Source organism: Oreochromis aureus, linkage group 8 (assembly GCF_013358895.1).
Source record: "Oreochromis aureus strain Israel breed Guangdong linkage group 8, ZZ_aureus, whole genome shotgun sequence".
Lineage (NCBI taxonomy): Eukaryota > Metazoa > Chordata > Actinopteri > Cichliformes > Cichlidae > Oreochromis > Oreochromis aureus.
The window spans coordinates 4,573,615-4,599,082 of NC_052949.1; the positions used below are offsets into that span (position 1 = coordinate 4,573,615).

At 40.9% G+C, this 25,468-nt stretch overlaps 2 protein-coding genes across 2 annotated transcripts; one reads left to right on the forward strand and one right to left on the reverse strand.

The window, feature by feature from the left end:
- Nucleotides 1–1,263: 1,263 nt before the first annotated feature.
- LOC120441480 (serine/threonine-protein kinase pim-1-like) lies at nucleotides 1,264–3,967 on the reverse strand. The gene is made up of 9 exons (XM_039616725.1): nucleotides 3,778–3,967; nucleotides 3,132–3,374; nucleotides 2,864–2,998; nucleotides 2,648–2,742; nucleotides 2,467–2,514; nucleotides 2,146–2,364; nucleotides 1,858–2,038; nucleotides 1,601–1,771; nucleotides 1,264–1,511 (listed from the first exon to the last, which is right to left on the reverse strand). The coding sequence occupies exons 1-9, from the start codon at nucleotides 3,836–3,838 to the stop codon at nucleotides 1,420–1,422; spliced, it is 1,245 nt and encodes a 414-aa protein (XP_039472659.1). The 5' UTR covers nucleotides 3,839–3,967; the 3' UTR covers nucleotides 1,264–1,419.
- Nucleotides 3,968–20,061: 16,094 nt separating this feature from the next.
- LOC116328596 (scavenger receptor cysteine-rich type 1 protein M130-like) lies at nucleotides 20,062–25,078 on the forward strand. The gene is made up of 6 exons (XM_039616770.1): nucleotides 20,062–21,069; nucleotides 21,139–21,420; nucleotides 23,497–23,811; nucleotides 23,889–23,927; nucleotides 24,713–24,795; nucleotides 24,903–25,078. Exons 1-6 carry the CDS (start codon nucleotides 20,769–20,771, stop codon nucleotides 25,011–25,013), a joined length of 1,131 nt encoding a protein of 376 aa, XP_039472704.1. The 5' UTR covers nucleotides 20,062–20,768; the 3' UTR covers nucleotides 25,014–25,078.
- Nucleotides 25,079–25,468: the final 390 nt, after the last annotated feature.

A 25,468-nucleotide genomic window follows, 5' to 3' on the forward strand; every position in this document is an offset into this window, starting at 1 on the left:
ATGTGCAATCGCTTGAACTTTTTACAAGATTTATTAATGAGAGGAATCAACTTAAACAAGAGCAAGGTCGTAAACAGAAACTCTGCACAGGTGCCGTGGGAAACCAGGGGACGGACAAATGGTCGGGTACGCGGAACACAGGGAGAGCACGGGCTGAAACTTCTGCATCAGAGGAGAGAGGTGTCACTGGACCAGGAAACGAGTGAGAGGGCTGAGGTAAGTGGTACTTGTGGAGAGTTTGTACTTACTGGTAAATACAGGCCAGTAGTTATAATTTTACCTGATTACTTTTCAGTTCTCTTCTTTTTTGGGTAAAAAACAGTCATTCAAATGGTAATGAAAGAGTATTCTCAGCAAAGTTGAATTAAAAAAAGTTTTATTTTGATGGAAGTTTAACTTAAATGTTCAGATTTGTACTAATTTTTATTTGATTACATTAAACGAGTGAGAGAGAACTTTTACAGACAGGTAAGAGAGCGCAGACTGTCATTAGCATCACAGCTGATTCTTTTGTCACATATTAGGCGATCAGTCAAACAGCTCTATTAAATTTATGGAAATCACATTGAGTACAGATGGATATTAAGAAATATAACACTTCCACTCCTGAATGGACATGAATGATTAAATTCAACCGTAACTATAGCAACAAATCACATCTGTTGTCTAGAGTCGCTTTACATTGGAAGGCAGAGACCCTATACTATTAGAAAATGAATCCCACCAATCAGAGAGCCCACTATGAGCAAACAATCAGCAACAGTGGGAAGGAAAAACTGTTGCAACCTCTGGTAGAACCAGGAAATCTGTTGAGACGCATTAGGGGTTAGGGCAACAGATGCAAGTCTTCAGAGCAGTGACAGTGTGACTTTCTTTGTGCATACTTTAACCTGATTTAGTTTTCAGTTTTCTTACTTGTCAAAATGCATCATGGGTAAAACACAATCCTTGAAATGGTAATGAAAGAGCATTCTCAGCAAAGTTGAATTAAACAAGTTTTATTTTGATGGAAGTTCAAGTTAAAGGTTCAGACTTTTATTCTTTTTTTATTTGATTACATTAAAGTATTTTATTACATTAAACTAATCAAATTAGGCCAATTTTGATGGAGCTCCTGACCCAGCCCAAGCTCTCTATGAAGACGAGGAAAAACTCCCCGGGGGGCCAGATTGATGGGAAGAAACCTCGGGAAAGCCAATTCAAAGAGAGATAAGAAACCCGGAAAGCTTTCAAAGAGACGGCTTTCCTGGGACGGCTGGGGGGGGTTACAGGAACTCCAGGATAGCAAAATTTAGAATAGGCCAAAAGAACAAAAAACAATATTTTCCTGTAAAAAAGACACAAAAAAGAAAGTTAGGTAATGTATCACACTTATATGATAAGATATGAAGTGTGTGTCTGTGTGTGAGAGAGACGGGTTTATCTGAGCCAGGGGTGAAGCTGGAGGTCCCCCAGCGTTGGGCGCTTCTCCGGGACATTGGTTAAACATGCGTCCAAGAAATTCTGGCAGTCTGGAAAGAAAGAAAGGAGAAAAAAGATGAAGATGATAGTTCCAGTGATCCAAGCCATCAATGAATGTTGAAGCGTGACGTTTTCTTACGTGGAGACAGATCCTTGTTGAATATCAATTCCTTTTGGAGGAACGTCACGGTATTAAAGTCCCCCACATGAAGCGCTTCATACAGCACCACTCCCATTTGCCACACTGTGGTGGGTCCAGCCTTGTATTTCTTGCGTCCGTAACATTCGGGAGGGGTGTGAATAGGTGTACCTAATAAACAGACACAATTACAATTTCTTCTAAAACAAAAGGCACAAATTGCTACATCTGTGAAGAGCAGGAGCTGAATATGTTACCGTAGAAGACGCGGTACAGCGATCGCGCCTTAGCAAAGCAGCTCAGTCCAAAGTCGATGATACGAACACGAGGCACATCTGAGCCGGTCTCAATCAGAATGTTCTCACTCTTGATGTCCCGGTGAAAGATGTGTTTATCCTCCAGGTCCTTTGCTGCATCGACCAGCTGCTTCAGAATGACCTGGAAAAGATGAAGAAGACAGTAATGAGTCAATGTGTTGATGCTTCTCTGATACTCTGAGCTTTGACTGAATGCTGTACAGTCTAAGGCTCTTCCAGTCAACTTACCTTGGCCTTTTCCTCTGGTAAACATCCTCCATTTTCTGTTATGTAATCATGCAGGTCCACAGCAGGGACAGGTCTCTCCAGCACCAGGATCAGCTCTGTGCCGAGGTCAAACCAGTCCAGCAGAGACACGGGTGCTGACGTTCCCACTGATCCGTCTGCTTCAGCTGCAAGCTTCAGCATAATGGCCACTTCCACTGAGACCAGCTTCCCGTTTTCATCCTGATATATTCCAACAAAGTGGATGATGAGGAACAGACGCTCCACAGGTGAACGCTGCACTCAGTCCAGGAATGTAAAACAGTTCAAGTGTTGCACACTTACCCTCACTTTGATGGGGATTCTGTCCTTTGGGATGTGTTTGATGGCTACCTAAAAGACACAGAGCATTGGTGAGCATTTCCTCAGTATGACATCATTAAAGGTGTGAAACAGCACACGTCTCAGCTTACGATATTATTATCTGCGTTACTGCCTGTCTTACTCCCACCATCTGAACACTTACTGGGAAATGATCCGTTATCCGGTAGCCAGCAAACACTGCTCCACAGCCGCCTCCTCCAAGATGGTGCTCCTCCACGTATCTGGCCTGGAATTCACCTGAAAAGACAAACACACATGTTGTTTCACTACAGCTGTGACACAAATGACTCTCTGCTGTAGCCTAAATGTTCATTTTGCTCTTCACCTGAGTATAAAAGCCAAGCTGCTTGCTACTTACGTCTCTGGTCAGCTGCTGAATTTTGGGCGCTGTGTTTGGTTTTGTCCCTTTTCCTTCTCTTGGGTGGCTCTTTGCTGTCTCCTGCAGCCTTCCTTTTACCATCTTTCATGCACCCATTTGTGCTTTGACTGCAGTCTGCAGATGTGGAAAACACCAAAGCACATCAGCTTATTAGATCATAGACACAAATATCTCCCAAACACTAATATCTTAAACTGAGCAACCAGCTGTGCACTTAATCTACCCCTCACTCAACTAATTAGCCTACCTTTACCAGCGTCCAAGGAGGAAGACGCTTGCTCCTCATCACCGCTCGTAGGCTCAGCAAGTTTCGACTTCTTTGCTGGACTGGTTGTGCCGGCTCCATCTTGCTGGAGCTTACGCTTCACTCCTTTGACCTCATGAGTGTCTGAGCTGGTGGAAGGAGCAGCCTCCTCAGTGACCCTCCTCCTTTTTACGGGGGTCTTCCTTTCAGGACTGGCCTTTCTTTTAGCCATCCTGCTCTCACAGTCTATAAACAACAACAACAACACAGTAGTGAAAAAGAGTGCTCGACATCAGGACTGGAAGGATTTTGATGGTATTTTAATGAGTGTTGGTTAAATTATAATAAGTTTATCCTTTTGATAAAAACAGAGCAACACGAGTCCATACCAGGTCTACTAAGTCTTAGATTCATGACACTTGTTGGTCTGTTTTTACTGCTGAGTCCAAGAATAAACTTGTCCCATTATTTTACCAAAGACAAAGTGCCCCAGTAACCTTTCTTTGATTAGACATGTTGTATTTCTGCTATTTTCAGTCCAACATAGGATTCAAATGATTCATTTTATACACAGAGTGTCAACATTTTTAGAAATGTAGATTCTGTTATTTGGGGGATTTTACACAGATTTTTGTATTTGTTTACTTACTTTGATCTCCTGGATCTTTGTTATCTGCTGGACTTGTATTTTTTCTCGTTTCCTTGTTCATCTTAATTTTTAAAATCTTTTAAACAGGAAAATGTAGTGACTACTTCTTCAAGTGTGTGTGTGCTTGTCTTTTCTGAGCTGTTTAAGTGAGTTCTGTAAGTGAGCTTTCAAAATAAACTCAGGAGACTATGGCAACAGAACCTTGCCTTTCAGTGACATCACCGACTGCCAGTAAAAGTGTTCCCAAGTAGTTTAAAGAAAAACACTGTGGCACACAAAGCCATAATATTTCATATAATACAGTAATTTCATATTAATTCAACTGTTTCTTTCATTATATTTTTATATTTTTTTATATTTTAATATTGTTTGTATAAAAACTTGATGTGTGGATGCCAATATCAACAGTTCTGGTTGACCAAACACTGATAAACACAGTGTCAGCTACATTGTCATCTGATTTAACGTATTTATTATTGTACATTAAACTTTCATATTATATCAAACGATTAACCAATAACAGAGTGTGTGACTATCAAATGTGAAATAAAATATAACAGTTTTTTATAAAGGCATTGGTAACTGGGGGTTTTTTTTGTATTTTGTATTTTTTTTCTCTTAGGATCATTCAGTAATACAATGTGCACGTAGGTCCGACCATCAATTTCTATCACTTGGTCAAAGGCTGAGAGTTGGGTGTCATCCCGAGACTGCTCCAGTGGAAAATCTTTCACGGGGCAGCGGGCCCTTGTAGTGAGGCCCTAGTGAGTCTCCTCCCCCCCCCGTCATCCTGAGCACCGCACAGACACTACACGCTACTAAAGGTTGTGATCGCATCCCCACATACTGCCCCAAAAGGTTATTAAACCCCAGCCAATTTGTTTCCAAAATTAGGGGATGTGACAGGCACAAACTAACTGCAGCCTTTATCCTATGTGTTTTGCATGTGAGTGCCCCCATGCACACATTTAACCTACACCCACTCCTCCTCCAATTATGCCCCGGGGTGAACCAGGGCCTGTGTGCAGCCTTTGTCCACCAAAGCCTGGCGTATACCCCCTTGATACCTTACTGGAATGCTGTACCTCCGTCCGGGACCAGGGACGGTGGGGGGGTGCCAGAGCCCCAGCGACGCAGAACACCTAAGGTATCCGTCTGTGCCGCCCTCGGTGCTTTGGGTGCAGTGCCTGTTGCTTCTTGGGCCCAGGGAGGCAGAGGGGGAATATGAAAAGTCTAAAGGCACCATTTGACCTTAGAACTGGAGAAGCTTCTGGGATGAGAGGTGAAACGTCTTCAAGCAACTTAAAGAAGTCCAGACGCTTTCCTTTCCAAGCTTCTTAGACTCTAAAGACGAGAGTTTGCACTTTAAGGAATGTCAACAAAAGGGAAGACTGATATATATATATATTTCTTCATAATGACAAAAACATACTTTAAATCTATCATGAATTTGTTGAGAGAACCATCCTCTATGCAGGTATCTTCTGACATACAAACTGAATCAGGATAACTTGGGCTCCCCTTAGCTGTCCAGTATCGGGCTCACTGTGCCCATCTCATGCTGTTGTGGTAGGAAAGATGCGCTCCAAGTTCACATTATGAAAAAAATAAATTATTGTTGGTTTAAGAATAAAGTCAAAATTCTATTAAGAGATAAAAGTTGAAATGTGGAGATTATAGTTGTCGTTTTAGGATAAACTTCCAAATCTGCTATACCCTCTAAAAAATTATTTGTTTAGATGAGTTAGTGAAAAAACTTAATCAGCCTTCTTATCATGTTTTATGATACAACATCCATCCTACTTATTTCTTAAAGGTGTAACCAATATGGTGAGTAATGAGGGTGCTAAACATGCTCTATGAGCTATACTGACAATTTAGCTATGTACCAAGTTATCATAGTTATGTGCAATGTTATAAATGAAAATAACTTTACTTATCTTATAAAATAGGTTAAGGATAAGTTAGCTGTTGTCATTCGCATATTTTAATGAGTCCTGAAGAAGTCACTTGGATGAGTGACAAAAGAGGATAACAGGGCATATGTGTGCACTGTGTACATGTACTATGAATCATTTTTCTCTCACACAATGCCTTATAATAAAGTTTCGAGATGATTGCTTTTATTATTAAATCTCTTTGTTTACAAAGACAATTAGGATGAGTAACTGAAGCGTGGGGTTGCACAGGATTATGTGACCTGGTTTAGAGCTCAAACAGCTTTGTTTTCAACTCAGGCAGAAACGCTGTCACGTCTGCTTTCTACCACTAGAGGTGGCCTGGCATCTCTGACCTTCCAAGTTCAAAGTAAAGTAGGACAGGCACACATAGACCACCCCCACCATCACAGCTGTGTCTCTGCTCCCGTATCTTCTGTTTACTCAGGTCGTCATAACAACTTTTGATGACGAGAAGGAGCTGGGTGGTGAGGGTGGGGGTAAGATGATACAGGGGAGAAAAGGTCACAGGAAGTGCGTGGGCTTGTTTTGCTTTTTGTGTATGGATGACCTCACCAAATTTAATTATCACATCATCAGATTTTATGAAGAAGCTAATTTCAGCCTCGAGTGTTTGCCTCCCTATTAAAAGGTCAATTAAAGACTGCAGGGGGACGAAAAAACAACCTCTGGAAGGAACATTTATTGCAAAATGGGCCAAATCTTAAATGAAGAGACAGATTACAAGCCATTAAAGTTCTTGAGATGACCAGAGGTGGCAAAAATACAGGCATTCTGTACTTAAGTAGAAGTACAGATACTAGTGTTACAAAGTACTCCAGTAAAAGCTGAAGTACTGATTCAACTTCTTTACTCAAGTAAAAGTGAAAAAGGACAGGCTTTAAAATGTATTCCCAGTAAGAAAGGAAAAAGTAACCCCTTGGAGGACATTTTTATTCTATTCAATTATTTATATAGTGCCAAATCACAACAACCAATGCCTCAAGGCGCCAGCTATTTTTGTGCAAAGCTAACTGAACCGTGCGCTATATTAATGTAATGATAAAATAATATTAGTAGTACGAATTTTAATTCTGCTAAAAGTAATTAGCTTGAATCCGTTAAGTTGAACATGAGCAGAGAAAAAGAAGGAATTTTTTTTTTTTAAATCTCTACTTTCTGCTGCCTTCATTGTAGAGGGTGACTTTGCCTCTAAACAGAAAAATGAGTATGGAAGGTTAAAATGGGATTCAGCAGGTGCAGGAACCCTGCTAAACTGCAGAGGATTTTCATGCAACCTGTAAAACACAGTTAGTCTACTTCAGTTTTGATGTTTCACAATATGAAACATCAAACTGAACAATATGTCACATGTACAGACTCAGTATCTGATTTAAAAGCGTGAGGACTTAATGTCAGCTTTAATTTCCAGTTTATCAAACACCACTGAGCAGTCCTTATCTTTAAATCTATCATCTATTCTTCCCGTCCTGTTCTGTCTTTCTTATCTTTCTCCATCTCTGAGTGAAGTTAGCTCTCTTTCCTTTCTTCAGCTAGCACACAGTTCGTGTGATGATGTTGTTGAGCTGATAGAAATGCTGTAAAACATCATGTCATGTAGTTACTCCCTTTATGCTCCCCCTCTGTAGCTAGATGCTGACTACAACTCACGGACACCTGCACTCCTTCCGAGTAAATCAGGGGTGTCAAACTCAGACATTCGCCCAAACAGCCCGCTTTAACCTGAACTCCTCTTTCCGTCAGTGTAAAGAAGTTACATATTTAATTGTTTTTCTACATGATGAAGAAAAAGCTGCTGTGACAAAGAAAGAAATCTTTTAGCACAAGTCTTTGGACTTAAATTGTTAGAAAATGTTCTTGCAGCTCATTGCCCAGACTGTCCAGTTTTTTTAAGACTCATTTAGACACTCAGAAACTGAGCCATGGTTCTGTGCTAAATGTGAGCTGGAACATCTTATCTCTTTTCTGAGGTTACAAACCGCAAAGTTACTGTTTATTTTCCATGGTGCGTAAACTGCAGATTTTAATCATGCAACAGATAAATTCTGATTTTTAAAATCAGACTTGCAATAACTAAATATTCTTTCTAAGTCCTTATCATTTACTAATTTTAGGAAGGTTATACATCCCTATAATATGCTTGCATTAACGTGGTGAATTCACAGTAAAGTACTGTGTTTGACTGATATGTGGTGGCTGTGGTGGTCAGTGTTAGCTTTCATAAAGTGTAGTAGAGTTTAATTTACATTAAAGCTGGTGATGCTTCAATTCATTCACTGAATTCATTCACTATACCAACTTTATACAGTTTAGCATAAAGAGAACATACAGTATATTGTTAGTGGAGGAAATGAAACTCAGCCAAGAAAGCTGTGAAACATCTGCTGACATCGTTGAATTCGGTGGTGCAAATCTACAAAAAGCAGCAGGTCAGCTGATCATAGCTTGGCCACTAAGAAAATCTACTGGAGCTCACAACAGAAATGATTTTGAATTTGTATTTCCCCCATGCTGAATCACTATAACAGATCTTATTGCTCCCCCACTCTCCAAATCCCACTTTAACCTCTGACTGTTCATATTTTTCTGTTTTAGCATAGAGGCAAAGCCATCCTGTGGGCGATCTATCCTTCAAGCGCGGGTCTTCTACCAGAGGCCTGGGAGCTTGAGGATCCTTGTTGTTCCTGGGATCTGCTGGAGCCACTCGCCTAGCTTGGGAGTCACTGCACCTAGTGCTCTGATTACCACTGGGAACACTGTTACCTTCACCCCCAACATTCAATTCAATTCAATTTTATTTAGCGCCAAATCACAACAGCAGTCGCCTCAAGGCGCTTTATATTGTACACTATTTCCTACAATAATAGATACAGAGAAAAACCCAACAATCATATGATGCCCTATGAACAAGCACTTTGGCGACAGTGGGAAGGAAAAACTCCCTTTTAACAGGATGAAACCTCTGGCAGAACCAGGCTCAGGGAGGGGCGGAGCAGATGAAAAGAAAAGGATGACAGATAATAACAAAGATGCTGCTTAATGCTGAAAATCGCACACACACACACAGACACACAAAAACACACACAAAAACACACACACACACGCCGTGTTGTCATATATTTGTGCATACACACATACACACAATGAAACTAAAAAAGGTTAAATAACACATACTTTTCTACTGTAGACGAATATGTTTGCATTCATTTATTTTTGTATTTATTTTTATTACTCAAACATATGAGCATGTGCATTTACTTGAAGCATAACAAGTGCGGTTTGTGGTCACACACAACAATATTGTTACTTTTCTGCTGTGCATAAACTGCAGACTTTAGATATTTTTATCACTGTACAAACTTCACATGAAACAAGTTTCCTACTGAGTTTATACAATCCTTTACAATTTAATAATATTGTTTAAATCATGATTTAATAAATTCTATCTGAAGTATTCAATTCAATTCAATTTTTTTAACCAGCACCAAATCACAACAACAGTCGCCTCCAGACGCTTTATATTGAAAGGTAGAACCTACAATAATAAAAAACCCACAACAATCATATGACCCGGCACACCCACAGTGTGAAGGGAAAACTCGCTTTTAACAGGAAGAAACCTCCAGCAGAACCAGGCTCAGGGAGGGGCGGGGCCATCTGCCAGGACTGGTTGGGGTGAGAGAAGGAAAACAGGATAAAGACATGCTGTGGAAGAGAGACAGAGATTAATTACAAGTAATGAATAAATGCAGAGAGGTCTATTAACACATAGAAAATGAGAAAGGCGATGGAAGAAAAAATACTCAGTTATGCCTATTGCAGCATAACTAAGGGAGGGTTAACTTGTATAATGTAAACAGGACAAGCCAGGACTTCACTAACCAGTTAGTGGCATTACAATATCTATGTCTATGGTATAGATTTACAGGCATCACATATTCACTACTTTGCTCTTTTTCTGTCTCTGGTTGAGGTCAGAGACAGAAGTAACTATGGACTAAAAATTACTTTCGATTTATTGTGATATAAAATAAATGTCAAATAAAATACATGTTGTGACTTTGAAATAGAGTGAGTGAAATGAAGATGCTTCACATCGAATCAAGAACCACCAAAATCAGATAAAGAAGAGGGAAGTGCCACTTCTTCCTGTTATAGATAAATAGCGAGTGTAGCACATGTAATGATCAGTGCAGAGAGAAGCCCACCTGGAAATGGATCACTTGGTGGTTCTGATGGTGATGCTGCTGTTGAGCTCAGGTAGGATGCTTTGTGTTACCAGCTGCTGTTAAATTAAAAAAAGAAGAAGAAGAAGAAGAAGAAGAAGCACTTTGGGGCATCCAACACATATAAGTCAGCTTTAATGTTTGGTATCCCTTTTTTATATGTAGAAGACCGTTGTGGTCATGGGTGCTAAGGTGCAAATGACAGATTATAATAGTTAAATATGGTTAAATGTGCATTTCCATGGATTTGTGTGTGTGTGTGTGTGTGTGTGTGTGTGTGTGTGTGTGTGTGTGTGTGTGTGTGTGTGTGTGTGTGTGTGTGTGTGTGTGTGTGTGTAAATGCAAAAGCATACATAAACAAGAGAAAGGGTAGAAAAAAACATTGTGTTTATCTTGGTGCTATGGGAGGAATATTAAGGAAAGGTAATAAATTTCTGTTGACCCACTTTCAAACCAAGGTTGCACTATATGGTCAAACATACTGACCCCCCTCCCCAGTATAAAATGTATAAAATCAGACACCTGGATATAGATCGATATCTTCTGTGTTGTCGTTGTGCATTTTTGGACATTGTAAATTGTTTTGTTGGCAGTCATTTTTGTAGCAGCAGATAAAAAAAAGAAAATGTCACGGCACAGGCCGTCGGAGGCAGAGTGGACCCACGGAACAGATAAAACTCAGACACAAGGAGCTGCGTGAAATAACTTTTAATAAAGAAGATGGGATTCTATACAGTGCTTGTGAACGTGAAACAGTGACTATATACAATGGTGAATTAACATCTATTTACATAAGAGACTAATGAACAGGGCATGGCTATGTACAAGGGAACACACAAAATACAACTATGAGCAATGCGGGTACTTGGAGAGATAGTAGCCTACACTATGAATTCACTATGAACAGGGGAACGATGATTAATACGTGAAACAGGCGAGATACTATGACAGGGGATTACTCCTGAGTTTGGGCTTGCAGCGGTGGCTGCAACAGGTGAGCTGAGGCTTAAACTGTGACATTCAGAGCCGGAAGCCAAACATGGACTGCTGTCTGTTTGCAGGTTGAGGCATGTGTGAGGAAGAGGTTGGTTTTTTGTTGAAGGTCCGGGTGAGTTTAAGGGGGTCCAATCTTTGAGGTGGTCTAACTGTGAGAGCAGGGAGGCAGGCAGGAGATAGGAAGAAGGGAGTCCGAACCAAAGTGTGGCAAATTCAGCAGCAAAGTCCAGCGTCCGGGTGGAAACTGTAGGCGGTGAGATAAAAAATCCGTGGACACAACTAGGCACAAGAGAAACAAGGTGAGTACAAGCATAAATTGCAATGAAGCGCATGAGTGAGGCGACAATAAGGCTTGTCGGTGGTGGTGAGTTGTTGTTCCAGCTGTCCTTGAAGAGGAAATCAGTAGTATTGTGCGGATCGATATTGAAATATCGATTCCTCCGATACCCGTTATTTATGTTCTAGAATCGACTGTATAAATGTGTCGCAGTATTTTAGTCATTTGGGGTAAATTTGTAGTTTACCATTAACAGGAACACAGTGGAAAGAAACTATTCGGATCGTCTAACTTGGAAGGAACTACTTCCTCTTCCGCCTTTCTTAGTCATATGTGAAATATGGCTGTATAAAGGTGTCGCAGCCCCTTGGAGTGCGCACTAGTGATGTGTGATACCACTGATTTCCTTTCCGATCCGATACCAAGTAAAATTCAGGGTGGTATCTACGATACTGATCCATCCATCCATCCATCCATCTTCATCCGCTTTATCCGAGGCCGGGTCGCGGGGGCAGCAGCCTAAGCAGAGAAGCCCAGACCTCCCTCTCCCCAGCCACCTCCTCCAGCTTATCCGGGGGAATACCAAGGCGTTCCCAGGCTAGCCGAGAGATATAATCTCTCCAGCGTGTCCTGGGTCTGCCCCGGGGCCTCCTCCCGGTGGGACATACTGATACTGATCCGATACCGATAATTTGTACAAAAACGTAATGTTTTATTATATTTCAAATTATAGCTTCATATGATTACATGACAACAGACTACTTGTTCTTATTGGTTAAAAATGCAGAATTATCATATAGAAATCAAAAACCTGCAGTTGTGCGCTATTTGAACACATTTCCTGCCTGCAGCACTAAAAAACTTTGCAGGAGATGTCTGTCTGGCCCTAGCAGCACCTGTTCCTCTCCTCTCCTCCTCTGCAGTTCGCCTCAACATAAGCTCATCATATTCTGTGATATGATTTATTCTGGGGTGTTTGACGAGGTTAGTGGTCTTGCCACATGTATTGCAAATACATGTGGAGGCTGTTTGTGGAGGTCACGCCAAGGGGCTGCGACACATTTATACAGCCGATTCTAGAACATAAATAACTGGTATAGGAAGAATCGATATTTCAATATCGATCCGCACACCACTAGTGCGCACTCACAACAATGGCTGAGCGTAAACGGATTCATGTGTGGACGTATTTTATGTGTTGAACCGAAAGTGAATGTACTGAAGCAGAGAAGAGGATGGAGGTGAGCAGGAAGGAGGCAAGTGAGGAGAAGCTGGGACAAAGCTTAAAATGATGGGGAAGCGTCATAGCAAGAGTATTTAGGTTTACAGTAAGTGGCAAAACGATAAATTTACTGATAGAGAGGTGGTATGAGTCTATGATTTGGATACTTTAGGGCAGTGCTTTTCAATTATTTTCTGCTACACCCCCCTTAGGAAGAACAAAACATTTCACACCCCCCATTCTCCTCGCAACTATAAATTGTATGATTTGTCTATAAAACTGTTATTAGAAGTACATCTCTGCACAACATTGTATCCTTATTAACATTAACAAAAAAAAAGAAAGTTAAAACAAAAAAAAAATAAACTTAAAACTTAAAACAAAGAATAACTTTATTAACATTGTTTTTTAGACTGTAACAGAAAAGATTTAAAGTGCATGTAGTAGTACTGCATTAATGATCAAGGAACTGACCTCACAGCCCATTGTTCATTCAGTAGGCTGGTTTCAGTTATTGTGCAAAGGAACTGTGTATAAGGTTGGGAAAACCTGCAGTCAGCTGAGACTGAAGAAGTCACTTGGATGAGTAACGAAACGTTTCTCCCACTGAAAATGCTACGTCCAGATGAACAGAATCAACTTTTTGGGAATAATTTGTTTTATTTTTGTCTTTGTTTTTTTCCCTGTCTATGACTGAGCCCCAGTCAATTCAATTTCAATTCAATTCAATTTTATTCTATTTATATAGCGCCAAATCACAACAACAGTCGCCTCAAGGCGCTTTATAGCGCCTTTATAGTCAAGTTCTTGCTTAATACTGATGGATTCATTGCTTTTCTCCACAGGCGTCCAGCCTATAGGGACACACAGTTCAGCAGGTACACAAACAAAAAAATTAAAGAGAAATAAAGAATCACAGAAGAGAATGAGCAGTAAAGATTTTTTAACTTTATTATTTGGAGAAGTACATTGACTTCTTTACTAATGATACTCTGCTTTCTCGTCAGACCCTGACGTCAGGGTGGTGGGTGGAGCCAGTCGCTGTGCTGGCACAGTGGAGGTGAAAAATATGGGAGAATGGAGAGCAGTGCATGGTATTGATTGGACCTTGAGGCAAGCAGCTGTTTTCTGTAAACATCTGGGCTGTGGCTCTGCTATTTCTGTAGGAAATAGTAGGGTGTCTGAAAGGACACCTGTGTGGGAGCTCATACATGACTGTGTTCAGTCTGCATTTGCTTTGAGAGAATGCGCAACATCATCGTCCTCTGTCGATACCCTGGATCTCACCTGCTCAGGTAAGCCCATAAGTGACATCAGCAATGACATCAGTGCTGATAGTACGTGTGTTTAACACGTATGTTGTGTGTATGTGAGGAAATGCTGACAGGTGTTCTTTTAAACCCAGATGTAATTTTTGTAAAGAGAGAAAAGCAAACAGCATGAAGGAGAAGACAACAAAACACAGACACAAGTAAATTCATAAACACCACAACACAAACTCCGAGATTGCAAACTTTCTTTGTCCTAAACATGACTTCCTACATAATTGGGAAACTTTCAGAGAGACCTGGTTTTGTTGTACATATATATATATATATATATATATATATATATATATATATATATATACACACATATATATATTCTAATCATTGTTTTCTTGTACTCACAGTAGGCACCTCTTAAACCATTTTATTTTCTTCTCTTATCCTAAAAAAATCTGAATCTAAAAATCTACATGCTGCCAAAGGGGAGTTGCCAAACTGTGTTTCATTGTTCTTGTAACAGTGACAATAAAGATCTATTCAGTGTGCATATAAATGCATATGGCATATAAATAGTATTGTTTTCATCCACAAAGTGATTCCCAAAGAACTTTCACTTTACCTCCACGTATTTAACCCTCTGCTCATGTTGTTTTAAATGTGCTCCTTATTGTGCATATTTATTGTGTGTTTGTCTGTGTTTTATATGCCATCTGTTTTAAACTATCGCACAGAATTTCATCATGACTGCATAATGACAATAAAAAAATCTTTGAATTTTGAATCTAAGTGATTTTCTTGACTTGTTTGAATTTCTCTTTTATCTCCAAGAGTCTGTCAGACTGATGAATGGGACCAGTCTGTGTTCAGGGAGACTGGAGGTGAAGTCTGACCAGTCCAACCAGAGCTGGTCCTCAGTGTGTGAAGCCGACTTTGACCAGCAGGATGCAGAGGTGGTCTGTAGGGAACTTGGTTGTGGGCCTCCGTCAGTTGTCCAGGGAGGCCTCTATGGAGAAATGGGGTCTCCATTATGGAGCAAAGAGTTCCATTGTGGAGGCCATGAGTCTGCTCTAATGGAGTGTAAGAAATCAGGTTCAGTTACAAGCAGCTGCTCACGTAACAAAGTTGTTGGACTCATCTGTTCAGGTAGAAGAAAAACATCACCTTTATTTGGTTCAAACTCATTATATTCATCTCATAACACTCTGCTTTCTGCTTAGAGCCTGTTAAGATGGAAGGAGGACCCAATCGCTGTGCAGGTAATTTGAAAGTGAAACAAGGAGACTGGAAGAAAGTGGATGGCTTTTTTTTGACCCTGAAGGAAACTGCTATAGTCTGTCAGTATCTGGACTGTGGCTCTGCGCTTAACATAGACATTACCAGGTCCTCAGATAGCTCTGGATGCAGCATCGATTTCGACTGTGTTAAGTCAGGATTTTCTCTGAAGGAATGTGCAGTGTCACTGGAATCTGACCCTTACTTCAGCCTGAAACTCACCTGTTCAGGTAAGTCTATCACTTAAATATTTTATGAGGAAAACATGAAAAAAGCATCATGTGTGAGCCAAAGATAATGACTGTAGAGATTCAAAACTAAGTGACTGCATCATTCAATCATGTTGAGAAGTCATAATATCAATATCTTGCTACTAAAACTATCGTCTCTCCAGATTCTGTCAGATTGCAGAATGGAGCCAATCTGTGTTCAGGGAGACTGGAGGTGAATAACCAGTTTAACCAGAGCTGGTCCTCGGTGTGTGAAGCTGACTTTGACCAGCTGGATGCAGAGGTGGTCTGTAGGGAACTTGGTTGTGGGTCTCCTTCAGTCCTCCAGGGGAGGGGTTATGTAGAAGAGGAGACTACAGTGTGGAGCAAAGAGTTCAAATGTGGAGGCCATGAGCCTGCTCTCCTGGACTGTAGGAGCACAGAGTCAGGAAGAACCAACTGCTCGTCAGGCAAAGTCGTTGGACTCACCTGCTCAGGTAAAGACCTGCTCATTTGATCTTGTTCAAGCTATCTTTATTCTTTAACTGATGACGTCATGTTTTCTATTCAGACCCCGTTGATGTCAGGTTGGTGGATGGAGCCAGTCACTGTACAGGTAAACTGGAGGTGAACCACTTGGGTGAGTGGAAGCCAATGTATGGTTCTTCCTGGACCCTGAAGGAAACAGCTGTTATCTGTGACAGGCTGGGCTGTGGCTCTGCTGTTTCTGCAATTGAAGGAGAGGAGAATTTTCCCAGATCTTGGTGGTCCATCGACTCTGAGTGTTTCATGTCTGGATCTGCTCTGAGGGAATGCTTAAAACCACGTTACAATGCATACCTCATGTATCTCACCTGTTCAGGTAACTCCATCAGTAAATATCTCATGTCCTTTCTTTTCCTGTGATTTGGGAATGTTTTATTATAATGTTTGTTATAAATTTGACACATAAGAATAACTACAGTAGTTTATTTACAGAGTGTATGGCTCAAAAATAGCTCTTCATTTGGAGACTTGTCTTTGCAAAGTCTTCCCCTCTTCCTTCTTTCACATAATATTATCATCTTTATCTGATTTTACATGTAACTGGCCACATGCTCATCAAAATAAGTCCACTTGTTTCTGCATGGATTCTCAGTAGGGGTGAGCCACACAGTCTAAAGGTTCAGCTCTTGTTGTTCGCTACAAAGAATCAGCTCTTTGTGCAGGCTCATTCACGGATTACACATCACTATTCACTTGTCTAGATAAATAAAAGCTAGAAAAGAAAGAAAAGGCCTGCTGTATTTTATTGTCTGATAAGAGATGAAGCTGTGCAACATTGATAGTTGGTCCGACAGTTGATCTGGCTTTGCGGCATGTCATAACTAACTGATGTCTCTTCAAACTGTAGGTGTGCAAGCAAAACTCTTTCATTTGTAATTGCTCCACTCCTCTGTCCTCACATTCCTTTCACACTCTCAACTGGTGGACATAAGATGGGAGGAAAGAATGCAAGTGAAGGAAGAGAGGAGATCGCATCATGAAAAGCACCCTCAATCTTGATTTCAAAGTCCAACTGTGCATACTGAATATTGCATCTGTGACGATGCTTTGTGGTTATTGTTATTGTTATTTCTTGCTGGAACACAGACTTGCACATATTAAACTTTTTTTAAAAAATCTATATTTGATATTTTCTATTATCAACCCCCTGCTCCCCCCTTTCTTCACTTGTGAACAAGACCCAAACAAACTTGAACTCTTCCACTTGTGGCAACAGCTCATCCTTAACAAAGGTGGGCACTCCAGCCTTTTCCAGCTGAGAACCATGGCTCAGACGTGGAGGTGCTAATCTGATTTCTGCCATTAATCTAATCCGGGGTGGCTGGCCTCCTGGAGACCCAGGACATGTTGGAGAGATTACATCTCTTGTATGGCCTGGGAACACGTCAGTGTCCCCTCAGATGAGGAGGTAGATAGGGAGAAGGAAGCCAGGGGTTCTCGCCTTAAGCTTTGTCCTCATAACTCGGATAGTCGAAAGAGGACAGATGGATGCCTGAATGGATGGATGTTTTTGTTGCATCTCTGCAGGCTTTGACTTTTGTTTCATCTTCTCTTTTCTCTCCAGACTCTGTCAGGCTGATGAATGGGACCAGTCTGTGTTCAGGCAGACTCGAGGTGAAGTCTGACCGATCTAACCAAAGCTGGTCCTCAGTGTGTGAAGCTGACTTTGACCAGCAGGATGCAGAGGTGGTCTGTAGGGAACTTGGTTGTGGGCCTCCTTTAGTCCTCCAGGGGGGGCTCTATGGAGAAGTGGAGGCTCCAATGTGGAGCAAAGAGTTCCAGTGTGGAGGCCATGAGTCTGCTCTCCTGGACTGCAGGAGCTCAGGCTCAGCTGGAAGCAGCTGCTCACCTGGCAAAGCTGTTGGACTCACCTGCTCAGGTAGAGGACGAGCTGTACATTTAATATGGTTCAGCTACCTTTATTCTTTTACTGAAAATAAAATCCACCTAATAAGAGTGAGCAGGGTGATTTTTGTGATCATACGAATCACAGTTTCTATTTCTAACACAGTTTTTATTTCAGATGTTTTGGAAAAATTTGTCTTTGTATCATCGTCTTATATACTTTTAACGCTTTAATTATAAGATCACCATCGCCCCTTTTCCATTATTACCTACTTGAATCGATTCAGCACGGTTCACTACAGTTAAGGGGTTCCCATTAGGTCAGGACTGGATGCCACCAATTAGTTGGTCAGTGGCATTACTCGATGAGTCATGAGTCAAAAACGCCCTTTTGAAACCCAGCAATGAGGGAAATGGCTACAAAAAAACAACGCCATTACCTCCGAGTCTGAGAAAAGGCCACAGATCCAGCAACAGGTAAGTTCTTACCTCGATTTCCACTTTTGTTGTTGCATACTAATTACATCACAGGATGCTTGGCAGTGTTGCTATGACGACAACAATTAGTAGTACTGGATTGTAATGGAAAATCAGTCGATCCAAGTTGAGTAGTGGCAATCTGTGGTGAGTCGATCCGAGTAGGTACTAATGGAAAAGGGGCTCATGAGATCCTCATAAGATGCATAAAAAAGAAATTTGGTCTGAAGGGGTCTGTGTAAAAATGGTTTGATTCTAACAGAAAGAAGCTTTTCAGCCTAAATCAAAATTCTTCCTATAACTCTTGTCTCATTAGCCCTAAACCACATTAACACTAATCACTGTAATGAAATTCACCCGACGTTAATGTTCTGGTGTTAAATCTGGCGTCCCCGCAGGCTCAGTTTTTGAGAAATATAAAATCTTATATCATTGTTATGTAGACGACCCACAGGTTTACCTTGAGTGGTTATTTCTGTATTTTTTGACTTAACTTCCAGAATCTGCGCTAATTTCGGTCCTTTGTCTGCCATTTCTGCATCATGAGATCTCTATGGACAGCTTGTTGATTTTTAATAAGGAAGTGAGTAATGTTGTAAAAGGCAGCTTAATATATAAATATTGCCATAAAAAAAACACTTTGATCCCTTAAAGACGTGGAAACAGTAATTCAAGCTCTTGTTACTTCTCAGCTGGATTACTGCAGTACATTTTATCTTGGACCAGCGCATTCTAATTTTCTGTTATTACAAATTACCGAAATACAGCAGTTAGATTTTTAAGTGGAACTTCTGTAAGAAAAGACAGCGCATCAGCTGCAATGATTACCTGTTAAGTACAGAGTTGATTTTATTTATTATTTATTGGTCCACTGTGATATATATAAATTAAATTTTCTCTTGCTGTTAGTTCAGTCAGAGGTCTTTTTGTGTCTCACACATTTTCATACATCTGTAAATGACTCTTTATCTATTATCTAATTATCTACATATATTACTTTTATCTAACTTTCATGTTTGTTTATTTTATTCATGTGTTCTTCTTATCTTTATCTTATAGTTTCTTCAAATGTTTTTCTTTATTGTCTATTCTTATTAGATAAAAAATAAAGTGACTTGACTTTCTACACCCTGTTCAGATCCTGAATATGTCAGGTTGGTGGGAGGAACCAGTCGTTGTGCAGGTAAACTGGAGCTGAAACATCTGGGAGTCTGGGGGCAAACTGATATTGATGGCTATGATTGGACCCTGAAGGAAGCAGCTGTTGTCTGTGAGCATCTGGACTGCGGTGCTGCCATTTCCGTAGAACAGAGAAACGAGTTCCCAATCAGTTCTAAGTGGAAGATCATACCTGACTGTTTTCCATCTGGACATTCTTTGTGGGAGTGTGTTGAAGGTTCCTGGCATTCCCATGATACCCTTTTTCTCAGCTGCTTAGGTAATTATCTGTGACATCTATAAACACTGATTAGAGATTTGATGCCTTTCATTATGCTAAGTTGTGCTTCCTCACACCCCCTCTCCTCCTGTGACCTGGAGATCTTTATTTTCACTAAAACACAGTTGTATCCAAAGTTTATAAAGTGGTGTAAGGAATACTTCCACATATACATCCAGTCCAATGGTTTCTGGTGTACAAAAATCCATATGAGTTCAAATCAAAGTCAACGCATCACAAACATTGCAATCTTGCAATCTTGTGCAACATGGAGTGCTGTAAAATTCTGCTGGTGGTGGGAACTAAAGAAATTCTTGAAAGAATAGTTGCAAAACAGCAAACTAATTATCTGCAGAGCGATGGCTTATTTGACTTTCAGCTCATCACAGCACAGAAACAGCTTTAGTGAAGGTTACAAATGATCTTCCCAAGGTCTCTGACAGTGGACGCATCTCAGTGCTTGTCCTGATAGACCGCAGTGCAGTGTTCGATACTGTTCAAGATAATATTCTATTAGAGGGATTAGAGCATGCTGTAGGTATTACAGCTACTGTGCTGCAGTGGTTTGTATCATATCTATCTAATAGACTCCAATTAGCTTAAGTAAATAGAAAGTCCTACTCACACACTAAGGTTAATCATAGAGTTCCACAGGGTTCAGTGTTAGGACCAGTTCTGTTTACATTATACATGCTTGGATCTGGGAGACAGACACCCTCTCTACTTTTAGGATTAGGGTAAAAACTTTCCTTTTTGATAAAGGATATAGTTAGTCAGGATTCAGGATCACCTGATCCAGCCCTAAGTTACACCAAGTTTAAGACTACTTAGGCCATAGGCTGCTGGGGAACTCCCATGATGCATGAGTGTTTTTCTTCAGTCACTTTTTCCACTTTTCCACCTCTCTGCATTTAATCATTAGTTATTATTAATCTCTGGCTCTCTTCCATAGTGTGCCTTTGTCATGCTTTCCTCCCCTCACCCCAACTGGTCATGGCAGATGGCCGCCACCAGGGACTCTGCTCCTGACTGCTGCTGCTGATGCGCTTTGTGGCAAACTGCATTACTCTACCACTTTTGCACCTTTTGAATATTTAGGCTTAATTTTGGTTTAGTTTCTGTCATTTAGTTTTATTGACATGTTTGTTTAATCTTATTATGTTTGCTGCAACAGTTTTCTCCAGTGGGAAATAAACTGAACTTTTAAATCCTAGGATCTTGGCATCTTCTCTTGTCTCTCCAGAGTCTGTCAGGCTGATGAATGGGACCAGTCTGTGTTCAGGCAGACTGGAGGTGAAGTCTGACCAGTCTAACCCCAGCTGGTCCTCAGTGTGTGAAGCTGACTTTGACCTGCAGGATGCAGAGGTGGTCTGTAGGGAGCTTGGCTGTGGGCCTCCATCAGCCCTACAGGGGGGGCTCTATGGAGAAGTGGAGGCTCCAATGTGGAGCAAAGAGTTCCAGTGTGGAGGCCATGAGTCTGCTCTCCTGGACTGTAGAAGGTCAGGCTCAGCTAGAAGCAGCTGCTCACCTGGCAAAGCTGTTGGACTCACCTGCTCAGGTAGAAAAGGAGCTGCAGCATTAATTTAGTTCAAACTCACTTTACTGATCATTCTCTGTTTCTGTTCAGAGCCTGTCAGGCTGGTGGGAGGAGCCAGTCACTGTGCAGGTAAAGTGGAGGTGAAACAGGCACACTGGAGACCGGTCTATGGCTATGACTGGACCCTGAAGGAAGCTGCTGTGGTCTGTGAACATCTGGACTGTGGCTCAGCTGTTTCTGTAGGACAGAGAGAGGAGTCCGTTGAGAGATCTGTGTGGTGGATCAAATCTAATTGTGTTCAGTCTGGCTCCTCTCTGAGGGAGTGTGCAACATCATTGTCATCATTCTTCATCCTGGAGCTCACCTGCTCAGGTAAGACATCTCTGTGACAACATCAGAGTTGGCTTGAATAAACAAAGGGTGCTTTCCATTATGCTAACATAGGCTTTGCTCCTCATTACAACTTAAAAGTCAGATTTCTGGTAAAAAATTAAGAAAAAAAGCAACTAAATTTTTAAACTTTTCTGACATAAAAAAAAAAAAACAACATAAAAAAGTCAGAGAGGCAAGTCATCGGATTCAATATTGTATTTTTCTCACCGCTCAAAATGAGGACATTTAGTTGCATTATTATCTGAAATTAGGACCCAGTGTTGATCTCTGGGCAACACTACATGCGAGGGATGATAAAGATGATAAAGACAACAAAATTTCTGTTATAATAGAAAAGTAGGAGGCAAACCATGCAGGGACAGTGATTCTAACACATCATTCAAGGTGGTTTATATGAATTATTATTGGTCAATTGTATTGCAAGTGTAGAACTCAGATCCAGTAAAATTAGAGTAGAACAGAGAGTTGTGGTGGGTATGGAAAACTGATTGATATTCCTCAAATATATTGCCGTTGTTCATATGTAGGATTGATTGAGAAACAACAGACTTTAATGACATTTTAGACAAAAAAAGATATTAAATTTTCTAAGAGGAGAGGCTAAAGTGTAGTTTTCTTTAGGACAGGTTGAACTTTGCATTTTTAAAACCAGTAAGATGATGATGAACTAATAGTAGAGAGGATTTGAGGAGCAGAATTTTAGGGATCATATCTTGCTAACAGGTGGCTGAATTAAGGCGGGAACGTTTTTGATCCAGTTCTTGCATTGGGATGACATTAAAAACACATATTAGCTGAGGGTTCGTGATGATTTTGGTTGCCGGGTTTGATCTAGAGCCAAGTGTCTTTTTTCCATTCGTCATTCCATCTATCGATGTCTGCTTATGCAACTCAGGGTCACGGAGGGCTGGAGCCTATTACAGCTACAATATGGCAGGAGGTGTGGTACACCTGGGTGCAGTTGCCAGGCTGTCGCATTCACACTCACATTCACACCTAGGGCCAATTTAAAATCACAGATTAACCTAACCTCACTAACTGTGTGTCTTTGGACTGTGGGAGGAACCCAGAGTACCCGAAGAGAACCCACGCAGACACGGGGAGAACGGGCAAACTCCACGAACCCAGAACCTTCTTGCTGTGAGGCAACAATGCTAAACATCCCCCGACTGTGTTCCAGTTAAAAACTGTTCACGTCTCAGTGGCTTTTTCCCTTTGCTGACCAAAATGGGGCTGACCATTGAGTTTACATGACCCAGGAGTTGTCACAGTTATTTGAGATCAATTTAGAGAAATACGAATTCCTTGCCTATTTCAATTTATGATTATTGATTATTATCACATTTTCAGTCTTCCATATCTTCTGCACGGCCTTTCCATTGCTCGTGTGATCACTGAGCCACAGTGTCAGATTTTTATTTCTTTTTATTTAAAAGGGAACAATTACATGTTGTGACTATGAGTTTAGAAACCAGGATGTAATCCAAGTAGACAGTTTATGAGCTAGAAAAGAAAGAAAAGGCCGAAAGCCTGCGGTCTTTAATTATCTGATAAGAGATAAAGATGTGTGACACTGACAGTCAGTCTAACAGAGGAGCCAGCTGTGCAGCATGGCATAATTAGCTGAAATGTCTTCAGACTGCAGCTGTGGAAGCACGATTTGGATGTTGCACCTCTGTCCTCACACCAGGAGGAGGTAAGAAAGGAGGGAGGGATGCAAGTGAAGGAAGTGAGAAACCATGAAAGTGTCATGAAAAACACACAACTAGACTTCAGTCAAAGTGCTGTTTAATGACTATACTGGTTTTGCAACCTAACTCAATTTTGTCATCAGCTTTTAGTTTCTTCTTCATATTTGTGCACAGCTGTCACAGTTCAGCTGAATGATCAGTGTAAATTCAGATTCCACTGTGTATCTTTTTTTAATATTTCTTGTTGTGACATTAACTTTTACACATTAAACATTATAATCGATTTTTTTTTACTGTCATCTGTTTAATGTGCGTCTGCTTTCCCTCCTCTATTTCTGTTTGATCTGCTCTCCTCTCTCTCCAGAGTCTGTCAGGCTGATGAATGGGACCAGTCTGTGTTCAGGCAGACTGGAGGTGAAGTCTGACCGATCTAACCAAAGCTGGTCCTCAGTGTGTGAAGCTGACTTTGACCTGCAGGCTGCAGAGGTGGTTTGTAGGGAGCTTGGCTGTGGGTCTCCTTCAGTTGTCCAGGGGGGGCTCTATGGAGAAGAGGAAACTCCAGTGTGGAGCAAAGAGTTCCAGTGTGAAGGCCATGAGTCTGCTCTCCTGGACTGTAGGAGCTCAGGCTCAGCTAGAAGCAGCTGCTCACCTGGCAAAGCTGTTGGACTCACCTGCTCAGGTAGAGGAGAAACTGCAGCATTAATTTAGTTCAAACTCACTTTACTGATTTACTGATCATTCTCTGTTTCTGTTCAGAGCCTGTCAGGATGGTGGGAGGAGCCAGTCGCTGTGCAGGTAAAGTGGAGCTGAGACGTGGAGACCTCAGACTTTCTGCACTGTTTTGTCTACCTCAGATGAGGCGTATGAAGAAATGAAGGCTTACAAATTTAAATTTTACTATGTTATTTTTTACAAGCTGAGTACGTCAGCCCAATTCTCTGAAATAAAAGCTGGGAATTTAATCACATGTAAAAACAATATATTAACCTAAGACATGAAGGTTTTAGCTTTATTCTAAATACAAAGTAACGAGTCTGTTTTGAAAATGCAAGAAGCAGAAAGTACAGAGATTTGTTTAAAATGTAGGGGGTATAAGGAAAAAGTAATACTCAAAGTATAGATGCCTGAAAATTCTTAAGTACACTACGTAAGTAAAGTAACAAAGCATTTGTTACTTACGACCTCTGCCAATAGGTGGATATGTAGCTTAAAGATTATTGTGGGAACTGAGCAGCCTGTTGGCATAAAAAGCAGGCGCTCCTGTACCTTATAGGCTGGTGGCCATGATAGAAATGTGCACATTATGTTCCAGCAGCCTTTGCTGAGATGCAAATTCACAGTTATATTTTCACTTTCATGATGCAACATGTCTCCCGTTAATGTGGCCAAACAACAAAGTTTGATTAATCCAGAGGTTACTCCCCTCGCTGCTCTTTGACTGAATGAACAATGACAAACTGTAGTTGTGCTGTGATGTTCAGTATTCAGTGAAATTTTAGATATAAACATGGGCGTGAATCAGTCAACTCTGTGTTGAAGTGATTGTCGGACTCCTGATGACTGTGAATGTGTCTGATCAGATCAAACAGCTCTTAGCATCAGAGTGGTCGTCCTGCCGCTGATTCTGCTGTTGGAGAATATCGTCCTGTATTTCTACTGGAAGGTACTGAACCCGTCTTTGTGCTGAGAATGAAGTCCTCGGCCGCTTTATTGGGCTGAAAAGACAAGCGACGCAGTCAGTCTGAATCATGTGCTGTCATGTCTCTCCAGGCCCGCAGGGGGCGTATGCTGAGCAGACAGGAGACCAGTGGGCAGATTGACTCTGACCTCATCGTTTGTGCATCTCCAGAAGGTCAAAAAGAGACCTCTACATCAGTGTGATTTCTTTTTCCCCTCAAAAACCTGTATACAGCCAGACCCATGCAGCGCTACTGTAAGCAATAAACTGCACAAAAATGATGGGTGTATATAAAGTCTGAAAGTTATGTAAACACACCAGAATAATTAAATGTCAGAATGTTGTAGCAATTATTTCATGGTTAAAGCTTTACAAGGTTAAGATGCTAACCCAACTTGCAGTGTTTCTCCCGTTGTGCCTAATATCAGTAAGGAATTCATTTTTGTAAAAACTTTAAATCTTTTATTGTGCATTTGTTTTAGTTTTGCAATATTGGAGGTTTGATGTAGAAGTTTGCTTTTTTTATTTTTTTTTTTTTTAAATACGTACACATACACGATTACACAGAAAATGTTAGTTTCTACTTTGGATTTTGCTTGTTTTGTTAAAATGTCTTTAGAGTTTTTAATCCATCATCTTATTTCATAACAATCGTTTT

Coding starts and splice junctions, on each gene's coding strand:
- LOC120441480 (XM_039616725.1), bottom strand. CDS start 3,838: ATGAACAAGGAAACGAGAAAAAATACAAGTCCAGCAGATAACAAAGAT. Junction 2,515..2,647: donor GGATAACGGATCATTTCCCA/GTAAGTGTTCAG, acceptor TGTGTCTTTTAG/GTAGCCATCAAACACATCCC. Junction 1,512..1,600: donor CAACAAGGATCTGTCTCCAC/GTAAGAAAACGT, acceptor CTTTCTTTCCAG/ACTGCCAGAATTTCTTGGAC.
- LOC116328596 (XM_039616770.1), top strand. CDS start 20,769: ATGAATGGGACCAGTCTGTGTTCAGGCAGACTGGAGGTGAAGTCTGAC. Junction 21,070..21,138: donor TGTTGGACTCACCTGCTCAG/GTAGAAAAGGAG, acceptor GTTTCTGTTCAG/AGCCTGTCAGGCTGGTGGGA. Junction 24,796..24,902: donor TCCTGTATTTCTACTGGAAG/GTACTGAACCCG, acceptor ATGTCTCTCCAG/GCCCGCAGGGGGCGTATGCT.